This window comes from Plutella xylostella, chromosome 11 (assembly GCF_932276165.1).
Source record: "Plutella xylostella chromosome 11, ilPluXylo3.1, whole genome shotgun sequence".
Taxonomy (NCBI): Eukaryota; Metazoa; Arthropoda; class Insecta; order Lepidoptera; family Plutellidae; genus Plutella; species Plutella xylostella.
In genome coordinates this window covers 2,541,427-2,564,398 of record NC_063991.1, presented here as the reverse complement: position 1 = coordinate 2,564,398, position 22,972 = coordinate 2,541,427, and the positions used below count along the sequence as shown (strand labels likewise).

The 22,972-nt window shown below is 39.2% G+C and overlaps 4 protein-coding genes across 6 annotated transcripts; 3 read left to right on the top strand and 1 right to left on the bottom strand.

Annotated features, from left to right (window-relative positions):
• Positions 1–456: 456 nt before the first annotated feature.
• LOC105393644 (ruvB-like 2) lies at positions 457–8,324 on the bottom strand. Its single transcript, XM_048624265.1, has 13 exons — positions 8,187–8,324; positions 7,886–8,072; positions 7,460–7,576; positions 6,452–6,533; positions 5,762–5,921; positions 4,563–4,659; positions 3,915–4,046; positions 3,401–3,513; positions 2,711–2,843; positions 2,097–2,184; positions 1,554–1,692; positions 969–1,077; positions 457–671 (listed from the first exon to the last, which is right to left on the bottom strand). Exons 1-13 carry the CDS (start codon positions 8,190–8,192, stop codon positions 637–639), a joined length of 1,398 nt encoding a protein of 465 aa, XP_048480222.1. The 5' UTR covers positions 8,193–8,324; the 3' UTR covers positions 457–636.
• Positions 8,325–8,377: 53 nt separating this feature from the next.
• On the top strand, positions 8,378–10,225 carry LOC105393645 (28S ribosomal protein S35, mitochondrial). The gene is made up of 2 exons (XM_011565440.3): positions 8,378–8,717; positions 9,084–10,225. The coding sequence occupies exons 1-2, from the start codon at positions 8,490–8,492 to the stop codon at positions 9,888–9,890; spliced, it is 1,035 nt and encodes a 344-aa protein (XP_011563742.2). The 5' UTR covers positions 8,378–8,489; the 3' UTR covers positions 9,891–10,225.
• A 1,720-nt stretch (positions 10,226–11,945) lies between these two features.
• On the top strand, positions 11,946–22,241 carry LOC105393646. Of its 3 annotated transcripts, none has more exons than XM_011565442.3 (10): positions 11,946–12,136; positions 12,874–13,012; positions 15,561–15,694; positions 16,243–16,665; positions 16,937–17,102; positions 17,199–17,603; positions 18,113–18,288; positions 19,689–19,836; positions 21,296–21,435; positions 22,056–22,241. In XM_011565442.3, exons 1-10 carry the CDS (start codon positions 11,978–11,980, stop codon positions 22,182–22,184), a joined length of 2,019 nt encoding a protein of 672 aa, XP_011563744.3. In that variant the 5' UTR covers positions 11,946–11,977; the 3' UTR covers positions 22,185–22,241. The 3 variants fall into 3 exon arrangements, with proteins under 3 accessions (XP_011563744.3, XP_037972064.2, XP_011563743.3); XM_038116136.2 differs by having other exon boundaries at positions 16,937–17,105; XM_011565441.3 differs by having other exon boundaries at positions 16,937–17,117.
• LOC119693279 (putative aminopeptidase W07G4.4) lies at positions 13,580–15,268 on the top strand. The gene has a single exon (XM_038116139.2). It carries the CDS (start codon positions 13,619–13,621, stop codon positions 15,161–15,163), a length of 1,545 nt encoding a protein of 514 aa, XP_037972067.2. The 5' UTR covers positions 13,580–13,618; the 3' UTR covers positions 15,164–15,268.
• Positions 22,242–22,972: the final 731 nt, after the last annotated feature.

Below are 22,972 nucleotides of genomic sequence, written 5' to 3'. Positions count from 1 at the left end.
CATAGCATTATTAGGCTATTCAAGATTTGACCATACCATTATTAGGCTAAACAATGTTATGCGAAATAACATTTTACTAAACGAGATTTATGCCATACGATTTTCGGCGCAACGAGACTTTGACCAAACGTTACTATGCAATACGAGATTAGGCAAATAAATCTTATGCCAAAAAAGGTAGAACCCTGTCTGAAATGTCGAGATTAAAAGTGTCTAATGCTAAGCGCCATAGTCCAGTCTAGATAAATGTCAAAATTCATCAAAATTGGTGCAGCAATTTAAGATTGTGTCAACATGAAGATAAGATGAAAAGTATTCTTTGTTATAATTCAAGGTCCTGTTTACACACGCTATAATTATATTATTGTAACTATTAATTTATTTATAAATACTGTAACTGTAAATAAAATCATGTCATAAAAATCTGTATATTTAGAAGAAAATAAAATATTCAAATTATTATTAAAGTATTTATATTTATAGCAACTGCCTTAAAATAAACACAAACTTATCACGAACTTAAAATACTAACTTCTCATAGAGAACTGAAGATTAGATATCCTTGCAAAAATATTAACCAAACTGTAGATCTTCTCTGTTCTAAAATAATTGTTAAATTTCTGAAGATCTTGGATTTTACTGGCTGACTTCCATGGCTTGAACTTTGTTATCTGAAAAATAACATAATGCATTAGAATGCTTGCCAAAGAACCGATGACTAGTAAGGTTAACGAGTTCTTGATCAGAGACGCCTTTTGAGGACCGAGTTTGTGGCGCTCCTTGGGAGAGACCTATTGTCCAGCAGTGGATGCTGATAATAATATATTATTAGTTAAACCAATCTTTTTATGTAAAATCCCGCTAATTTCGGTAGATTTGAAAGTTGCCTATTTTACAAACAGTGTTTGATCGAACAAAAGTTGGAGGGTTGGGGGTGGACAAGTATCTCTACAGCTGACTATACGCACCGACGCCGTCGTCGAACATGAACTCGTCCTGGTACTCCTTGAGGAACTGCGAGGAGCGGTGCTCGTCCAGGAACAAGGAGTACACCTTCTTCACGTCCTCCATGCTCACCTGAAGATAGAGGGAAAAAAATCAGAAAATGAAAACTATTCATCGAATTTTAAAAGTATGTACCAGGAAGAAAATTAGTCAGTAAGGGTGAGGCCAGACGAGCCTTATTTTGTGAGTTGAGTCGCGTATTTCGGCAGAAATATGTGTGCGGGGACGAGGGGAGCGAGTAGCTTCCCCGCCCCCCTCGTCCCCGCGCAGCAGAATACGCGACTCACAACTCACAAAATTATGCTCGTCTGGCCTCACCCTAAAACCTTATAATATGCCAATCGATGCTCTTACTTATAAATTGTTAGTAAGTAGTTATGATGCTAATGAAATAAACTTGGCCGGCAAACGTCTTTCGTCTCCTAGAGACGCAGTTGTATGCAGAGTTGTATGGCGTACCTCAAGGAAGTATCATGTCACCACTGTTATTCCTTATATGTATATAGAATATGATACGTATATATAATGCTGATGATAATAAAACTCACTTCAGTAGCCTTTCTCCTCCTAGCCACCAGGGACGCGGTGGTGATGAGTTGTATGGCGTACCGCAGGGAGGTCTCTGTCGCCACCCGAGTGAGCACTGTCAGCGCGTCGGCCGACATTTGACAGTCTTCCTCTTCGCATCTGCAAGTAAGGATATAAAGCGTTATAGTGACATTCATATTCATTTCAAGATGTGGCCACAAATTGTGTTAGACTAGTTTTACTCGGGAAGAGAAAGAAGTACGTCAGGAAATGATACGTGAAGGTCCATAGTCACCCTTCTGGGAGTCAGGAGTGAGTATATAATGTATGTAGATTTACGCAAATTTCAATAACTCGTAGGACAAACGCTAACCAGATAAAGGGGATTGTTTATCAGCCTGACAAAACAAAGCCATAAATGTTGAGCAGCCATGAAGTACTGATAAACATGACGAGGCATTTGTCAATAAGCCCGCCTTTGTAGGTATTTACTTTAACTCTACTTTTTGTAACTGATTGAGTATACAATAAAGTACGTTAACTAAATAAGGACCGGCACTGACCTGATGCTGAGGATCTGGTTGAGGTCGCGCTGGCTGTACGGCGAGGTGGGCACGATGATCATGCGGTCCAGCAGGTCCAGGGGGATACCTGCAACGATAGAATACAATATAATAGAATAGAATAGAATACTACTTTATTGATTTCACAGAACATATTAATTTTATACAAAGGAAAATTACTTCGTCGTTAATAACGAACTCGTGTAGCCCTACCATGGTTCTGTTATCTACGACGATAAACTTGTTTAGCGCGCGTTCCACCAATCACAGCACCGTATTTATCGCGATATAGTGACGCTTATCTACGTCGATAAAGAGCCCGTGCAGCGGGGACAGGAAGCAAAGTATATCTCATTCCATCGGGCCACAGCACAATTTTCACCCGTATGTATTTTACACGGGCGCTACGCTGCCTGTATGTCTATCTAAAGTCTATTTCTCTGTTTTTTAATCCCAGATACTAAATTGACAGATTCTTAACGGTTCATCAACAGTCGATTATCCCGCGATTATTTGACGTATCGTTATATTGGCGGGACAATCGACTCTTCATGAATCGTTTAGAATCTGTCAATTTAGTATCTGAGATTAAAAAACAGACTGTATCTACTGACCGTGCGGCGACTTGTAGTTGGTCCCGCGTATCCGGGTGATGCCCCTGTTGGTGGCCATCATGACGACCGGCGCCGTCTCCGACTCCAGCGCACGGTTTAGGAACGAGAAGCACTCTATGTCCAACATGTGGGCCTGGAAGAGAGGTATGGTGGGGTTAGAGAGGAAGCACGGAGCACTTTAAGCCGTAGGTCCCGGTTGCTGCTTCGGCAGCAGTCGTTAAGCCTAGTCAGAGGCCTTCGGGCAGCTTGAAAACATCTGATAGTCGGGTTGTTGTTACCCGACAACTCTCTCAGCACAAGCTTGCTTGTGTTGGGGTCCACCAACCCGCACTAGGCCAGCGTGGTGGACTAGTTGGAAGGTGGTGATGATGATCATGTAAAGAGAAGTGTTACTCTAAAAATTATGGAGCTCTTTTGCCTCCGAAAAACCACGTGGGAATGAAAAGGATGAAAAGTATCTTTTGTGTTTCATATTAAGCTTACTATTGCATGTTTTTTTTAATGCCGTTTTTAGTGAAACGGTAACAAACATCCATCTGTGCTTACAAATTTTCGCGTTTACGATATATTATTAGTCATGTATTTATAAAAATGAGACTGGCTTACAGTTCTGAGAATAATGTTCAATTCAAACTAAGTGACATTGTTTTTTTTCCGTGTATTTACCTCCCCAATATGGAGATTACTAACCTCGTCTATGAACAACACTCCAGGTATCATCTCCGCTTTGCCCTCCTCGCGCCACTCGGCCACTTTGCCGTTGATCTGCTCACGGATCTCCGACTTTATCTCCCCGGTGTCGCCTGTGGGTGGAGATTTGGGGAGATTAGGAAATGAAGTTAAGAGAAATTATTGGTAAAAGATTTCGTGATCTATGACGTCAATTCGTTTGTCTCTTATTCAACATGGTAAAACTAAATCGAAAACTGATAATCCAAAGATCAAGGTATGGACACCGAGTTTTAGTTTCTTACGACCTAGGTATATTATATTTTTTGCGATGCGGCGTCGCAACGCAGTTTTGTGTGTAAATATGGCTATTTGTATAACAGTATGCTGCTAAATCAATTGTTTATTTATATTTGGGTTTTATGCTGCTGTGCTGGGCTTTATGAATTTCTTATTATGATAATCCTTTGCGTCCACGCAAAGGGAATTGACCACCGAGATGTAGGTAATACCTGTATATTTATGGGGCTTTTACCTGAGAAGAGTGCCAGGAACCCGTGAGTGCGTGAGTTGATGACGTCAACCTCGTGTAGCGTCACCGTGTGGACCACTTCTTTACGCTTCTGCAGCTCGCCTTCAGGGCACTGCACGAAACGGGCTTGCTGGCCTGTGGACAGAATATCATCATAAAAACCTGTGCAAACGAGGTCTTTTTGTCCCTACACTTTTGTTCGTCGATATAATGTATCTCTCAGATATAATAGATCTCTTATAAATTGCGGGGTACTTTAAGTCATTCCTATGATTTGAACAAGTCTTGGGGACAAAATTTTGTAGTCTGCGCCAACCTTTCAGCAATGAAAAAACGAAACATCCATTTATTCGTCATTTAGAGTTAGTTTTAAATATTAATGTGTGTAATGTATGTTTGCAATACCAAGTAAGTGATAGTCTTACCACAAAAACTAGACACTTCTAAAACAGATGTTTAGGGCTGATGGCTACCTGATGCTTCTGTCAAATACAATGTTAAACACTAACTAAACCTTGTTTATATTTTTATTTCTATTGAATACAAATATTTTTATATACCATCAATAATAAGTGAATGTAATGTGGCGGTTCAATGCGGTAAATGATAACATGTGGGTGGGCGAATATCTCCATGGCAGCGTATACTAACCGGTGGCGTCATAGTCGCGGGCGCGCGCGAAGCTCCGGCCCAGCTTGTTGATCTTGCCCGTCGCCTTGTCTATGGTGATCACGTCGCCGGCTTGCACCTGGGAATAGAACAGACATTATTTATAACTATAGATACCGGACATACAGGAATACAAACAAAAAAGTAGTGTGTAAGTTGTGGATCAATAGGCATCAAAAAAGATTCTGTGAGCAGGCAGCACATTTGCACCCTTATTGATAGAAAAGTTATAGTAAGTTTTAGCATATTATGTAGCATAGACAGTTGACCTATTGAACTGAAAAAATTGTTCTGCCACAGAGAGGGACAAAATAGTTCAATACCTAAAACATCCTTTAACTTTTCTATGAATAAGGGTGCAGGGTCTTATTTCTCATATTTAGAAATAGAATTAGCCATTTCAATCCATATACCATATAACCCTATTCTTCAAGAACAAATCAATCATCTTGGCCCCCCCTGTCATACTTATGTCTCCATAACAGTCGTCTTCAGTATATCCCAATATTCCCAATGAACGACTACAGTAAAAGACCTATCTAAAGCTCACTTTCTCCTTGAATAGCTGGTCGATCACCTTGGATTTAAGTCAGGCCACTCAGTCAATAAACGAATGCCTCACAAAATGTATGAATGCATTACAATATGAACGAATGACTCATTAAATGAAAAAATGAGTAACTAAATGAACGAATGAGTTACTAAACCGTACAAATAATTTGAAAAAATGAATAATTCATATTCGAAATACTAACCTTCTCCTTCAGCAGCTGGTACCACAAGATACGCAGAGACGAAAGGCTCGCCATACACTGTTCTAGTTACCGCTATCTTTTCCCACCCCACCCTCGCCATCACTCCACCAGCAAGACAGCGCTAAGAGAGCTACTTACAAGAGTGTAGGTACCACAAGATATGAAGAGACAGAAGGTTCGCATGCACTGTTCTAGTTACCGCTATATTTGGACCATGAAGGAATGCTGTTTGAGTTGATATGAATGCATAATTGGAACGCTACTCACTCAATGAACGAATGAGTCAAAAATGAACGAATGAGTAACTAAATAAACGAATGAGTTACTAAATGAACGAAAGAGTCAATAAGAGAACAAATCACTTACTTTATGAACAAACAAGTAAAAAAAATTATGAATGATTGAATAGTAACCAATGATTCATACCTTCTCCTTCAACAGCTGGTCGATCATCTTGGCTCCCATGTCATAGTTAGTCTCCATGTCGGTTGTCTTCAGCGTGAGGCGGCCCACGCGCGCGCCGCCGCCCGCCGCGCGCTCCACCACCACTTCCACTACTTCACCCTCGATGATCTCTGACTCCTCTCTGTGGAGGTGATTGGGAGGTTGGTTGTAGGTGTTTGGAAGACAAATTTGTGGCTTATAGGATGTTGGTAGTAATGATAAGAGTGGTCAGAGATTTGTGTGAACTGATGTTAACATAGCATTCAGATATTGTGCTCCATGTATATGCTAAGCTTATTAATGTTGCCTTCAAAATTGCTACCATAGTTGTTATAGACAGCTTCGAACAGGCACAATATACTAATGTTCTGTATTTATATTTAGTATCTATCTATCTATGTATTTGTGTAGATATATCAGCTGTCCGACACCCATAACACAGGTTCTGCCTAGCTTGGGGTCGGATGGCCGTGTGTGAGATGTCCCCACATATTTATTTATTATTTATTTATTAATTCTGTAGAATTTCTACAAATAAAGATTGTTTTTTTATGTATTTGCAAACATGTGATCTTTAAGTATACTATGAGTGTGGTATTTTGTAGAGACTTTGGCTTATGCAACACTATGACAAAGATTGGTAAGTTAGAAGATATGCAAATATATACTCACTTAATTCTGATACCAATAGACTTTCTTATAGCCTGGGTGAGTGCCTCTGTCTTGCTCATCTCCAAGGAATATATCTCGGAACCTGCAGAAAAAACATAGATGTTATAAACATGATCTCATCAAATGGGTTCTACCTTTTTTGGCATAAGATTTTTTTGCCTAATCTCGTATTGCATAGTAACGTTTGGTCAAAGTCTCGTTACGCCGAAAATCGTATGGCATAAATCTCGTTAGGTAAAAAGTTATTTCGCATAACATTGTTTAGCCTAATAATGGTATGGCCAAATCTTGAATAGTCTAATAATGCTATGGCATAGGTTTATAAAAAGTAATAATATTCGTTTGGCTTTAACTTTGACGGAGCGTCTCCCTACATAGCGCAAACTGGTGCCTTGTATTGTTTCCGCTGTTTGGAAAACGCTCCGCTCCGCTTCGCTGCGCTCCGCTTTGGTTTTGATGAACATGTGCACCTAACACGCTCCTCCTCGCTTTGCTCGTCGTCGCACCTATTTTTAGGTTTCGATCTCATGGGTTTTGTAATAATTATATTGGTCGTTAACTTTCGATTTTTTGATCATACAATATCGTGATTTTCGGGATGTAGGAGAAAAATACCACAATTTGTATATTTACTACATACTTAATATATTATTTATTAAGATAACATTAGGAGAAACAAGATTATACATAGGTATAGACGAACATAAATTTGAGCAAACGAAACTTAGGTGTTTAAAGATTGTGCCTAAAGAGTTTTAGACGAAACGAGCCTTATGCCACACAAGTCTTGGCAAAGTGATGGTTCGGCCAAAAAAGTTTAGACCATACGAGTTATGCGAAATGAGTTTTGGTCAATAAAGATTATGCCAGATGAGCGGAACCCCATCAAATGTAATATCTGTTAGTTTCCATTTTGCTAAAATAGTACAGTTTCTATTTAATTTTTTTAAACCTATGTTTAAAATACCTGAGTTACCAGGTATCTTCAAATAAAAAGCCCACACTAACCTGCCATGCTAGTGAATGGTGTGTCGGGGCCGAGCGCCTGCGCCAGCCCCATGGCTATGGCAGTCTTGCCGGTGCCGGGCTGACCGGCCAGCAGCACCGCTCTGCCCGCTATTTTACCTGTGTAGAGATGTACAGACAGATGTTAAATTATTATCAATGAAAATTATAAATTATACATTATTACAAAATAAACATGCTTCTTTTAAGTACTTTTCAATATGCTATACTGAACTATATCTCCACCAATTTACTGCAAAATAGTGTCTTTTCCAATGGGGAATTTACACTAACGACTTAACTCCCACCAACTATCTAACTAAACTAAAGACTTTCGTGATGACTAAAGACTTTGTGAGACTTGCTGCAGAGTAAAAATCAAATCCACATAACCATGACAACACAAAAACAATGGCTCCACCGACCCACCTTCTCGAATCATCTGTAGGACGACCCCAGCTGCCTTCCGCGCCATCTTCTGACCCACCATGCCCTGAGACACGGCTCGAGGCTCCAGGGAGTCATCGAGACCGAGGCCTCGGATGTGGGAGTGAGCGCCGATCCTCTCTATTCGAGTTATCGACCGCACTTCCTGCACCTGAGCTGCTGCCAACGACTGGAAACCACGTAATTTTAGGAAATTTTAGGGTTTCTTTGGAAGTTAGGTTATGTTTCGGGTGAAAATTGTTTGGATGGTATTGAATGGGTTTGAGAAGAATGTAATACTTACAGCCATGTTAATCGTTTGTGTTCTGATAAAGGTAGAGATTCGGAGAAGGCGTAGTTATCGAAAACACGATTCACGCAGCGCGATTCCAAAACAACACCAAACAATTGAATAAAAAAAAACTGTCACACACGAACACCATAGACAAAAAACATAAACCATAGACAAAAACCGGAGTTTTTAATTTACTCACAGATTAGTCAACTGTCAGAAAACGAAAATAACCTAACCTCACTTTTCCCTACATAACTTCAACAATAATGGAATACGATTTTTAATCGAAATCCTTTCCAGGAACCTTGCAAAATGAGTGTATTTATCAAGCATTACAAGGCTTCGCACCTTTTGAGTGCGAGCAATGTGAAGTTTTTTCGTTTTAGCTCCACAGCTGCCGATTTGCCTTTGAAGAAGGAGGATGATGATGAGGAGTTTAGAGTGTTGGATATAGTGAAGAAGCGACAGCGGCAGCAGCGGCGCCTCAACAAGAGGACCGACATACAGCCCGACCGCTCCGACAGAATGGCCATTGATCAGGTAATTCGATACGTTAATACTATAACCTAAATTTTTACTTTGGTTTCAATAGTAATTGTATTGTAGTTTATTCGATATCTCCTGTATGAATTTCAAGTTTCCAACCTGGGCCTTGTTTAAACTCTTTTACAGTGTAAAAGATAGTGCCTTTATCAACACTCCAACCTAAGTTATTGAAAAATAACAAAAATACAAATATTTTGTAAATAAATACAGACTACAAAGCTCTTTCCATCCTCCATTGAAGTTGTACTAAAACATTTTTAAACATAATAATTATACATATCTAATCAAAAAGATAACATTAGTCAGGGTTCTTTTTAAATCTTTCTATTATACAGTTTAAAGTTATTTTATTTTTTTCAGAAATGGGGCAATGTTTGGCCTGGGCCTAAAACATTCCATCCTTCATCTGTCCCTCTTCCGCTGCGACAAGGCTATGTGCCCAAAGGTCAAGCACCGCCGGGCAAGAAAGCCAATGCTGAGCTGATGAAGATCCCCAACTTCCTGCACCTCACACCACCAGTTGTCAAAACCCAGTGCGAAGCCTTGAAGCAGTTCTGCACGCCGTGGCCAGAACTTCTGAACTCCGAAGAGGCCATTGAAAAGCATTATCCTGTGGAAATTATTTCCTCGGACTACTGTCACGCAAGCCCGTCTATCAGAAACCCTCTGTCCCGAGTAGTCAGTCTACGTGTTAAACTAACGGACTTGAAACTCGATAAGCATGCTCGAGACAAATTCTTACGCATAATCGGTGATCGGTATGACGAGACTACTGGCTTAGTAACAATTACGGCTGATCGCTGTCCGGCGAAGAAACAAAACTATGATTACGTCAACTATTTGCTGACGGCATGTTACTTTGAGTCATTCAACGTGGAAGATTGGGAAGGCGAAAAGACCGAAGATGACATGGAATACTATGATTTTGACCGTAATGCTTCGAGGAAGAACTTGATCAACTGGTATTTAAAGAGCAAAAACGAGGTTAAATCTATGTCAGAAGAAGAGTATAGGGACTTTGATATCTCACAGATAGACCATGCAGAAGTATATAAGAATGCGGTGTCAAAAATCATGAATGATGGAGAGAGTGATGATACTTTGAGGAGTTACGATGAAGCAGTCAGAAAACTACTGGGTCTGCCACAGAAAGCTTCTAGCTGTTAATAACATTCATAGTCCCGTATGTATAGTACAGGTTTCATAGTTTGTTGAAAACTCTAAAAGTTTACGTTTTCTTGCATACTAAGTGGCGCCTCTAATGGAAACTATCATGAAACATTTGACAGATAATGTGATGCAATAAACTTTTTTCGTTTTCGTAAATTACAAAACTTGTACTAATGGTTCTGATAAACCTGGTGTAACATTTGAATAGCTTTTGCAAAGTTACACAAGATTTATTGGTAAGGCTAATATAATAAGATAAATGTAATTTTAGAATGTATAGAAATAAAGGTAAAATAAATGGATTATGTTGCTTATAAATGTAAACAAATCTATTTTATAATTTTATTTATATATCCTAATATCACAGTAGTAAATCTGCCCACTTTTGGTACTTCGAAATTTTACATGCAGTAAAATGTTTGAAATACCTATAAAAATAAGAACGATGTAAGTAGTTTTTTAGATCATAAAAAAACGATTTTAACATGTTCAATTTAGTTTTTTGCCCGACATTGATAACATAATGTGGTTGTGGATTTTTGTAATAACTTCAAGTGTATTTAAAACATTTGCCCTATTAATAGAAAAAGGTAAAGTAGGAATTAATTCTGTATATTTTTAAACCTTAGCCTTTGTGTTATCTATCCACATTCGACATGATAAAAACTATTTTGAAACAATCCTAATCCTAATCCTAACTAATATTATAAATGCGAAAGTAACTGTGTCTGTCTGTCTGTCTGTCTGTCTGTTACTCTTTCACGCCAAAACTACTGAACGGATTTGAATGAAATTTGGTATACATATGGTATAGACCCTGGGAAAGAACATAGGTTTGAACATAGGTAGACTTTTTTTCCCGGAATTCCCACGGGAAAACTTTTTAAGGCGAAGCGAAGCTCGCGGGCACAGCTAGTATACCTATATGAACAATTATTGGCATTATGAGTTGGACACTAGACTTGTTTCCTGCAAACTTTACAATAAGTACCTAATAGGTACGGTGGCCTGCGCCTAAAAGTATACAGGCATAGTTTTTAAAATAGCGATCCCAGATGATGAAGGGACCAGCTACATTTGTTATAAATCTGGGGACGTGTTGTGTGTGATGTGTGTAGCAGTGGTGTTTATGTGGATGTGCTTGAACAGCATAGAACATTTTTAGGCCCTGTTTCACAATGTCTGGTTAGTGGCTACCTGTGAGATAAAATACATGCTGTCACTCTCTGTTATTATTTTTTTTATACTAACAGCCAGACATTGTGAAGGGCCTTACTGTAATCTTTATAAAATTTTACAATAGAATTGTACCATGCGTGCATTTAAGTAGGTACTTATTAACCATTCAGCGACATTTGAAAATACATTGTAAGTATGACCTTAAATTTTAAGTCACAATGGGTCGTTATCTACTTAAGTAAGTACATCTTCGGGTATATATGATCGAAGAAGTAACTACATACCTAGAAATGTCATACAAACTATATATTCTATAAAACTTCATACAAACTACCTATATATTCCAGATATGACCCTGGAAAGTTATATCTTTTGGCCGAAAGCAACAATTCCGTTCTACATAAACAGAGACCATTTTGGTAAGTTACATCAGCATTGGCCAACAATAATCTTTCTCCGCTGCAAATACCTGCCATAACTCTCTGTCATTGCTCTATTCCTGACGCCTGACGACCGAATGGTGTAGTGGCTAGTGACCCTGACTACTATGCCGATGGTCCCGGGTTCGATTCCCGGCCGCGACAGATATATCTTTAAATATATATTTTTTTACTCGGTCTCGGGTGAAAATATGTAAGTAGTTATCTATATGTACATCTGTAGGCTAGTACAGGGCGCATTTAAGACGTGACGAGAGTTTTGCATCGCGCTCACTCAAGAGCGAGCGCGACGGAGAACTCTTATCACGTCTTAATAGCGCCATGTGCTACAGCCAGCCGTCTGATACCCATATCACAAGCTCCATCTAGCTTGAGGTCGGATGGCCGTGTGTGAGATGGTTTATTACCAAAGTTAGTAAACCAATTTTCCCTGCAAAAACAGACGATTCGCAAGCTCAAACAATCATGGAGGGTCTGGAGTCATTCCAGCACCAAACCTGCCTGAAGTTCAAGCCTGTACTAGCGCCCCCTGAGGGCAGGGACCATGTGCTCGTAATACAGAACCCGGAGGGGCTGAGGCAATGCGTGGTGGGGGGTAAAGGGCATTTGAAGGACGGACCGCATGTGAGTTAGTAGGTTTACTTTAGGCGTATAGGAAGGTTCTATTCTCGATCTAATGTAAACCTAAGTGCCAATTTCTCCATAGTCGGTTATCTAACCGACCAGGGATTGGTTCGCTATAACCGACTATGGAGAAAGTGGCACTAAATCTACAGCACGAAAGGAGCCTGAGTGACGATTCATGTCAACTGTAGATAGATATAAGTCTCAGTTTCACATTTGAGTAAATCTACCTAAGCATGAACTTAAGACCTTCTCAATGATAGTTCAACCAATCACAGCGATGCATTCCATACTCAAACTCTACTTATCTTGCCGTTCTCCACTGTGAAACTGACAGATACTTAGATAGAATATTATAATTATTCTTTATTTGTACACATACCTACTGAAAATAAATTACAATGGTGTTGCAAAAAGGGTAGGTATAACTACTAAGCCGAAACCAGCATGTGCAGCATGTTATATCTAATACCGAATCTGAAATCGGAATTTCAAAATTCGCGAAAAATATATTCATTCTAGTTACATAGTAAAAAGTCATGTGACCAACTAAGTTTCTATGGAAAATGCGACTGACTGTATTCTTATTTCAGGCTGGATACCTCAAAAAGTTTAATTTTATACGTCATTTTTAAATTTTCAGTCCTTCAAGTTTCATGATAGTTTCCGCTAGAGGCGCCACTTTGTATACAGATAAATACCGTTTGACAGGCGCCTAATGGTCTTGTTTTCCACAGTTCCTAAACCTCCCCTACGCCTGCTTGGAGTCTCCATATCTCGAGATGATGATCATGAAGAGCCTCGGCTTCAGCTTCGAGCACAACCGAAAACTCAGGGATCTCTACATCCAGGTCCATTTGGAGAATGTGGAGCCAGGTGAGTCGTCAATTAGAAACCCCGACATTCTTCAACACTAAAACTGAACGTCCACTGCCAGTTAAACTAAGTTAGTTCGCATAGTTGAGCCAGTTTTTCATACATAGTGCAAAGTATGAAAAACTGTGTAGCCGGCAGTGGACGTTCGGCTTAAAGTGGCATAACTTTTAAACGACTAGTTAATCCGATTTTGGCCCAAGTATTCTTAGACATAACTGAGTGCTAATTGTATCTTCAAATCGGATATTAAGTAGTTACTTCCATAAATTATCAGCCTAGAATCGACCGATACCATTGAAGATACAATAAGCACTCCAGTGAGGCAGTCAAAACGGTACCTACCATTGAGAATTCTAATTGGAGTATAAATTGCAGTACCTTCGTATTCAATTGATTTATAAACTTAGTTATTCTTATCTAGAAAAATAAAATTATCACTTGCAAAGTTGCTGTAGGCAAGTGCTACCTAGCTACCCATTTGAACAATACAATGATAGGTGTTTCACCTTTAAACACTGATATCTTATCATAATTACTGATAAACTGGTAAGATTTATTAAAATAAATACATCCATTGTTCAGTAAGAAGCCCGCACTGTTACAATTATGTCGTGGAAAAACAACATGACGCGATTTAAGTTGTACGAAAATGTATTTATCGAAACGAACATACTTCCTCCAAAGTACGACGGCGTCATCATCATACTCTACCCGCCAGAGTTAAACGTTGAACCGCCACGGCATATAAAAAGTTTCATAAACAACCTGAAAGAGTTAGATAAGCATGTGATGAAAACACCTACCGTGTGGAATTGTGACTATGTGTCTGGTGGAAGGCTCATACTAGCGCCGACCGGGAAGATAACTCGGTACCACGACGCTAGGGTTCTATACGAAGCAGCCAAGAAGGGAATGAAGAGAGCTCTGGATGCGGGGGTGAGAAAACCTCTGATGGTGGTCCAGCAAACTGATCACTTCCCTGATGGACAGCTGGTTGCTATTCTCGGAGCATTGGAAGTTCTTTACACTCCACTACACGCTAAGATTGCGGGGAAGAACAAAGCTGACTTCATCGGATTCCATGCTGAGGAGAAATTGGAAGAGCATTTCGAAAGAATCGTCAGAAACGCTATCGCCTTGGAACTTTCTAGAATAGTCACTCGCGATATATCTGCTGGAGACCCGGAGGAAATGAGTCCAGCTAAAATAGTTGATTATATAAGAAGGGAATTTGATGGCGATAGAAACTGTATCGATATCAACGTTATAGAGGATGAAGAAGTCATCGCTACGGAATACCCGCTACTAGCAGCTGTGAATAGAGCAGCTAATGCCGTGGACAGACACAAAGCTAGAATCGTCGAACTGACGTATAAACCTTCGAACATCTACAGGATCACCGAAACCCTGATGCTAGTAGGCAAGGGTGTGAGTTACGACACGGGAGGCGCAGATATCAAGATTTCCGGGAAAATGGCGGGTATGTCCCGTGATAAATGCGGAGCGGCAGCAGTGGCTGGCTTCCTCAAAGCCTGTGCCATCCTTAAACCCCCACATTTGAAGGTCATTGGAGTTTTATGCTTGTGCAGGAACTCCGTTGGATCAGAATCGTACGTAGCCGATGAATTGCTTATGTCCAAAAGCGGAAAGACCGTGAGGGTTACCAACACGGATGCGGAAGGAAGACTAGCGATGGCGGATGCTCTGTTCGACATGACAGAAAGAGCTAGCAGAGAACTGAATCCGCATATCTACACAATAGCGACTCTGACTGGCCACGCCAGGGTTTCGTACGGAGCTAATTCAGCAGCTATGGACAACCACAGTGCCAGAGCCACATCGCACGCGAGTAAGCTACAGTTCAGTGGATCAAGAATAGCAGAGGGCGTTGAAGTTTCTGTAGTAAGACCTGAAGACTTAGATAATAACGCAGGAGTAGCAGACGGAGATGATATGGTCCAAGTCAACATGAAACAAACAGTGAGACATCACCAGCTAGCCGCGGGTTTCCTCATCAAAATAGCAGGTCTTGATGATAAGAACGTTAAATATACTCATCTGGATATAGCTGGTGCTTGTGGGTCGGTGGATATGACTCCGACAGCTGTACCGGTCTTAACGCTGTGTCATGCGCATAAAGTTATTGTGTGATAGTGAAAATTCTTTGAAAATAGTGCAATGTTAAATAACGGAAACTTAAGGGTTTGATTTCACGATAGGTTTACAAATAAAAACGTATTTATGCCAGCAAAATGCTACAGTTGTTTTATTACGTTCAATAGATAAATAAGTAGGTTGGTAGTAGGTAACTATTGTACCTATTTATACCCAAAAGTCTATAGATACACACATAGGTAGACCTCTTGTAGACCTATACGCGATTTTCAAAAAGAGGTGATAGAGGTTAGAGCCCTTCATAAATTGTGCAATAAGACTTTTAAAAGTGTCCACAGTGGCCAATAACGTTTAAAAATTGGCAAAAAAATTACCTCCACAGTAACTTTAATGACCGTGTGACCTTTTTAAGAGAAATTTAATTTGGTTAAAGGTATGGAGGAGCTATTCACTAAAGACGTGAGCCTCCCGCCGGAGCTCCGAGAACTCCCGTACGACGTGAACAGCGTCATGCACTTCGACCTGAGAGAGTTCAGCAAGAACGGGCATAGGACCATCACCATCAAGGTGAGAACAGGGCCTCGAGTGCGAGTTTTAATACCTATCGAGAAGTGAAATCGAAAGCGCAGATTTGTATGGCGCGTAGCTGTAACTTAGGTACAGCTTCTATCGCTAGGTGGCATGTCTCCAGCGCCATACAAATTCTCGTTTACTCACCGCTTCCCGAACGTCGAAAAAACTTGCACTCGAGGCACTGTTCAGCTAAGTTGACCGATCCGTAGACTTAACTGACAATTACTTTCATATGATTTTGACAGAGTGCTATTTTTGATGTGTCAAATCAAAATCGTATGAAAGTAACTGTCAGTTATCGATAGATAGAGTTATTGAAACTGGCAGTTAAACTTTGTAAACATAAGTCGTAGGAACAGCTGTCAAGTCCATACAAGAGAAAACTAACTTAAATTACTAGGCATAAAGCTCAACAAACGTCATAGGTCTTCTCCTTCTTCAAAGAAGGTTTTTATAACAACTTCTTTTTGAATCTGTTGGTCATTAGATAATTTCTTTAGAGTCTTAGCTTTACACCGGTTCTACAAATGTACATTTTACAGGATCACGACACTACGCAAGAACGTGATGGCCTCTCTAATATTGACCTGAAAAAAATCAACAAAGTGTACAGAGAGGAGTGCGATGCGAGAGATCGAACGGAGAAAATAGAGATATGCCAGCGTTACCCAGGAGTAGCCAGACGAAAACGAGAATTGACAGACAAACCATTCGACATCCTCGATCACATGAGTATAAAAACATTGGCACCAAAACCTGAGCAAAAACCACAGCCAGTGAAACCAAAAATTGAGGCAATAAAAAACGTTGAACAGTTGAGAATGGACCAGGATATCATGAATATAAAAGAGTTGGCTTATAAAGTCGTGACGATGGTTTTGACGGGCATAAGGAGGAAGCAGTGTGATGATGACACTACGGACATGTCTGATCCTAGTCGTGATGTATTGGGTATAGAAGAAGCAGTAAGTTTTGTTAAACTGGTTGTAAAACTGTATAAGTATGTACATAGCGTAAAGAGTGAGCTCTTCAATCTTTGGAATGTCAAGTCTTAAGTATCAAGTCACATAAGACTTTGGAATAAACCCCTAGTAGGTACAGTAAGGTGCAGATAAACCTGACCCCCCTCAGAAGCATTGTTAGTATGAGAGGGGGGTCAGGTTTATCTGCACCTGACCGTACTTATTTATGTTTTTTGGAATATTTAAATTTTATTGACCACACGTTCATTTTCAGATTGTAAACCACGCAAACTTCATGATAGATCTTGCTCAACAATCTGGACAAGCTTTTTGTGACTCTGTAAATACGGTCGATGCGTTTGTCAATTTTGTACGCTCACATCCACAATTTGGAAATATTAGAAGTAAAAGGCAAACAAACGATGGAATACAGAAACCTGGTAGTAAATATACTGGTATATTAGAGATAATATTATAAATCCATCTTATGCCTAGGTTTTTATACTTCTTGTTAACACTATTCGTTTTTCTTTTAGCTAAAGTTAACAATGACCGTGTTTTATCTAATGATTCTGTTACATCAGCTCCTATTGATAACGTAAAAACAATAAATTTAAAAGCGTCAAAAATCACAAAAGACATTCTTCATCAAGCAACAGAAGACACAGCAACGAGCAATGTCTCTGAAAAAGTGTCAGTTCCCACAAAAATAGGTGATTTCATATCGGGTCTGCAGTCAAATGGAACAGCAGGAGAAGGGAATATTAAAAAAATATTAAGAGATGGTGATGATGAAGACAGCAATACTGAAGATGAAGGCATTGACCACCACGGTAAAGTGAGGGCAGTTCCGAAACTGACAAAAGAAAACGAAGACTTCTACTCGCAAAGGAAATGGCCAGATGGCGTGGTCAGATATGTTATAAAAGATAATCCCAAGTGTAAGAAAATTTGTTTAAAACTTACGTTTACTTATACCTATGCAATATCGGGTTTCCTAGATGAAGATGGCCAGAATGCACGTGTTCTGAATGTTGATGATAAACCTTAATCTGGGATACCTTATATACAGGGTGTTCGAAACATGGACAGACCATTTTTCGGTGTTGGTATATTTTTCATCTTTGATGTCCAAACCCCAAAAGTTGTTAAGATATAGTTCATGTTCCATGTGCCAATAAGCCTGTATAGGTACGGTCAGCTGCATAAGTAGCTATACACTTTTGTACCTTGTCATTTTACCTACCTACATAACCAACTGTCAATGTTTGAATAGACTTATTGTGAGTTTGACAAGGTACAAACAAATGTGTACAGCTACTTATGCAGCTGACTGTACAGTATGAGTGATGAAAAATATTCATATCAACATAGTTAACAGTTGTTTTTATTTTTAAGTTTTATTTTGTTCTGTTTTGGTGCAAATAAAGAATATTGTATTGTATAACAGATAACACTCAAGACTTGCGCAAAAGAATAAACGAGGTGAACGCCATCTTGAAGACCAGAACGTGTATATACTTCGAGGAGATCACGAGCAAGGCTGCGGAGGAGAGATGGCTAGATTACATAGTGCTGGACAGCGAGGCTGACGACTACATCACGGGAAGAACTGGGGGGACTCAGGTAATGTACCTACCTACGGTCAGCTGCATAATAATAATTCTTTATTTCGGATATCAAGATCCATATAAAAACACACACTGTTATACAAAAAATAATAATAATAATTAAAAGTACATAAAAACTAACAAAATACCTACACCAAAACATATACTAAACTAATAATTACAAAAGGCATGCATAAGTAGCTATACCTACACTTTTGTACCTTGTCAATCTAACAAACTGCCTATCCATTCATTGAAACATCGGTTCGTCAGTTTGACAAGGTACAGAACTGTATAGCAACGTATGCAGCTGACCGTACCTCAGGTAGTTTAGAAGAAAACCAAGTGAAACATCGAGTGAACCAATCACATTATTAGGGGGGGAAATGGCGACTGAAACAAGCAATTAGAATTAGGGAATCGGGTACATACAGGGTGTAGCAAAAAGGGTATACTAAGCCGATAGGGGGTGACTCAAGGGGTAATAATAATAATAATAATAATAATAATTTATTTATTTTTCAGGTTTAAGAGCACTGTGTATATTATTAAGAAATATTATAAATAAATGAACAATAAACAATAAAAAAAAAAAAAAACCAACATGGATCAAAGTGTTAGTAATACATGTACAAGAACAATCACACGACTTAGACATCTATTGTTAGTATAAAAATAGGAACTAATAAACAAAACACGCAACATAAAGTACTTAACTAAGTATGTAAAATTTACATTCCCGGCTTAACCTCCAAAACATGAATCATGCAACAATGGTTCATGTACTGGAGATCAAACCGGTTTGCAAATAATGCGAGGATGGTGTTGGCGCTGGCCCGCACCCTGCGCACCAGCGACGTGCAGTGCTTGCTTGCTTGTAATGCTGAACAACTTTTGTTCTACGAGTTTTGGAAATTCGCGAAAAAAATACCTATTCGTTCTCCATAGTAAAAAGTCACGTGTCCAACAAAGTTTCTATGGAAAATATTTTTTTATTTTCATGAATTTTCAAAGCTCGTAGAACAAAAGTTGTTCAGAATGACTCCCTGAGTCACTCCCTTTCGGCTTAGTATACCCTTTTTGCAACGTCCTGTATTTAATTAGCTTTTACTTTTTCTCTGCATTGGGTTGACAGAAATATTGGAAATATGCGTCTTTACACAAATAATGATAAGAGCAGTAGCGGCATAACACTCATCAATGGCGGTCTAAAGATGAATTCCACATCTGTACCTCCAAAAGGACGTGTCCTCGACTTTCCGAATTTCTATAAATAGGTCTAAATTCCCCTATAGTTACTCGTATCGTATTCTTGCACACACAAACTTTTTGAGACCAAATGGAAAAATATATACTAGTTTAATAAACTTTTTCGTTTTGAAAAAAACTTGTAGTCCTAAGCCTCCTTTTTCACAGATTTTTGGATGTAAGGAGTTGTTTGAAGGAAACCACCATAAGCAGCTCACCGCTATGATGATGATGACGATCCTAGGGTTCTACTTCGAGGTCTGCCGGCCCGACAGAGACCAGTATATCAGAGTTCACACACGGCATATTAGGGCTGGTGAGTATTGTATGACTCTATGTATATGTCGCAGGCATCTGGTTTAATCTCCTGTTTGATTGAACCGCTAGCCCGTTCATTGGATGACGCTATTCAGTTGAATGACTAAAGAACAACTCGTCAAGTGGTTGACTGTAACGTCCAACGTCTTGACTGAACGTTATTCAGCGAAGTCGTTAAATGGGATATAGTATAGCAACTTTGTAATGTCTGGTTAGGATGAACATGACCCGACAAGAGTCAACAAAAAGACTATGTTACAAAGCTCTCATCTCACAAATTAACTAAACAATAACAATAAACGTACCTTGAAATATCAACCTTGTTCATAACCATCCAGATTCAGCACATTTTTTTCTTTGAAACTATCCGCCGGCGGTGTAATAATAGGTAAATCCATGTTGTCACACTATTTTAACATAAATAACGCACTTTAAAGCTAATTTATTTGCAAAAAATAACAATACAAGTGCTTTTTGTGTCAGCTGTTCGCTGTTAGACGCCATATTTGTTTTATTCACCACCTGACTGATTTTAAGTCCGCTAACTAGTTGGACGTTTTGTGACGCTTGTACAATCAACGTTCGGCCTAGTCATACAACTGAATAGCGTCATCCAATGAACGGGCTAGCGGTTCAATCAAACAGGAGATTAAACCAGATGCCTGCGACATATACACTGTATAGAATCCTAACTATCCTAACTAATATTATAAATGCGAAAGTAACTGTGTCTGTCTGTCTGTCTGTCTGTCTGTCTGTTACTCTTTCACGCCAAAACTACTGAACGGATTTGAATGAAATTTGGTATACATACGGTTTAGACCCTGGGAAAGAACATAGGCTACTTTTTATCCCGGAATTCCCACGGGAAAACTTTTTAAGGCGAAGCGAAGCGCGCGGGAACAGCTAGTAAAGTATATAGGGTAGAACTTTATCAGTGACGTTCCCGTGTTGTCATGTAGGACCTGGGCCCTGAGTGCGAGTTCTTTCACCTATCGAGAAGTGAAATCGAAACGCAAATTTGTATGGCGCGGAAGACCTAGCGGTAAGTAGCTGTACTAGCTCCGCGCCATACAAATCTGCGTTTTCGATTTCACTTCTCGATAGGTGAAAAACTCGCACTCAAGGCCCTGACGAGCTGCTCTGTAGCAACTTGCACTATGATAGGTAACTACCACCTCTGAAATCTCGATGAAGAAGCATCTGATGGATAGTCGGGATGTGTTAAATACAACTTTTCTTTCTTGAAAAGTTAATCTTGGTGCAATACTGAAAGTCACTTGACCATCAAAGTAAAAGAAAAACGCGAATTTTCCAAAGTGACAGAACAAGAGTTGTTCACATGACCATCAGTCACTTCTTTTCAGCCTCCACCACCTACGCTTTTTAACACCCTGTAGGTATATTAATTATTAAAAGTCTAACACCTACACAAACTCATAACACATTATCGTCAGATAAACTCCATCACTTCGAGAAGCTAGGCCCGGAGGCTTTGATCTCTCTTCCCTACGACTACGCCAGCGCTACTCACCCGCCCCACAAGTTCTGGAGAACTAAGAAGGGTTTGGCCACTGTCGCCACGTTCAAGAAAAATGTAAGTTTTAAGTTGCAGAATATAACTACATTAACCATAGCGATGGCAAACTGCCTTTAATGGTATTAAACCGAAATGACCTACTCGTAGGTATTTATGGTGCCTAAGAAGAAGGAGCTTAACCTTAGGACACTGTTTAGAATTACAACCTATCTTAATGCTATGGCATGTGAATCATCTAATGTCTTATTGTAATGTTAAGTACTTACCTATACCTACCCGACGGTCGAATGGCGTAGTGGTTAGTGGTCCTGACTGCTATGCCGAAGGTCCCGGGTTCGATTCCCGGCTGGGGCAGATATTTGTTTAAAGACAGATATTTGTACTCGGGTCTTGGGTGTTGATATTTATATTTAATATTTATCTATCAATGTATTTGTGTAGATATTAGATATATCGGCTGTCCGATACCCATAACACAGGCTCTGCCTAGCTTGGGGTCGGATGGCCGTGTGTGAGATGTCCCCACATTTTTATTTATTTATTTACCCTATTCAGCCCAAATTACCTGTCAATATTTTTGTAGAGGTCCGTTCTTTTATTACGTAGGTAGCTTGACAGGATGTAGCTAAATGCCTAACTAAACAACTGCTCACCATACGCTTTTTAACTATTTTTAGGATCCCAATGGCGCGAAAATGCGAAGGATCGGTGAAAATGCTCGACTTCTATCCGACATAGACATCGCCAAAATTAACGCTCTGTACGGAACTTCTTGCTTCACGAAAAGAGAAAAAAAGAAAAAATAAGATTAGGTACCCAGAATAAGGAATTGTCAAATAATATATTAAAATAAAACCTAGAAATTTAACTGCTTTTATTAAAACAATAACTAGGTAAGTACTTAATAAGCTCTTTAATTTACTTCTTCAAAAATATGGAAATAAAAATTACTCATAAATAATTTTTTTAGTCACTTTTTGAGTTAATTTCGGTAACAACCGACGATACGCCTTCTTCTCCCATATCCTCCTCCTTGATGTTGATCACGTCGTACTTGACCGCAGACTGGGGGAAGTTCTTCTTCCGAATCCAGCACTTCTCCGAGTAGATAATCATGCTTACAGCTGAAAAAAACAAAGTTTACATAGGTTAGGTACACTTTGATGCTCGTTGCCGTTGGTTTCATGACTGCAGACATGCTGTTTCGCATAGAGAAAATAAAACTACAACTACCTATAACTGTTTAAAATAAAACTAAAACTGTTTCGATTTAAATAGGACCCATGAAATTCGATAATCTAGCTATAATGTATTTTTTTCTTAACTACTTGGCACACATTTTGAGCAGTCTTGGAGTGTCTTTTTTATTTGAATTAATTTAAAAACTAAGCTATAAAATAAAACATAATGACAAATTAAATACTCACTTTCAAGCAAAAATTACTGATTTCTTAATTAAACCATTTATTTTGGCTGTAGTTTATTTGTTTAAATACTTTACTTAATATAATTTTGATTAAAAAGACACACAAAGATTGTGCCTAATAAGAATGAATAAAGCAGTAAGTATAGGTAGTTACCGATTGTTTTATCC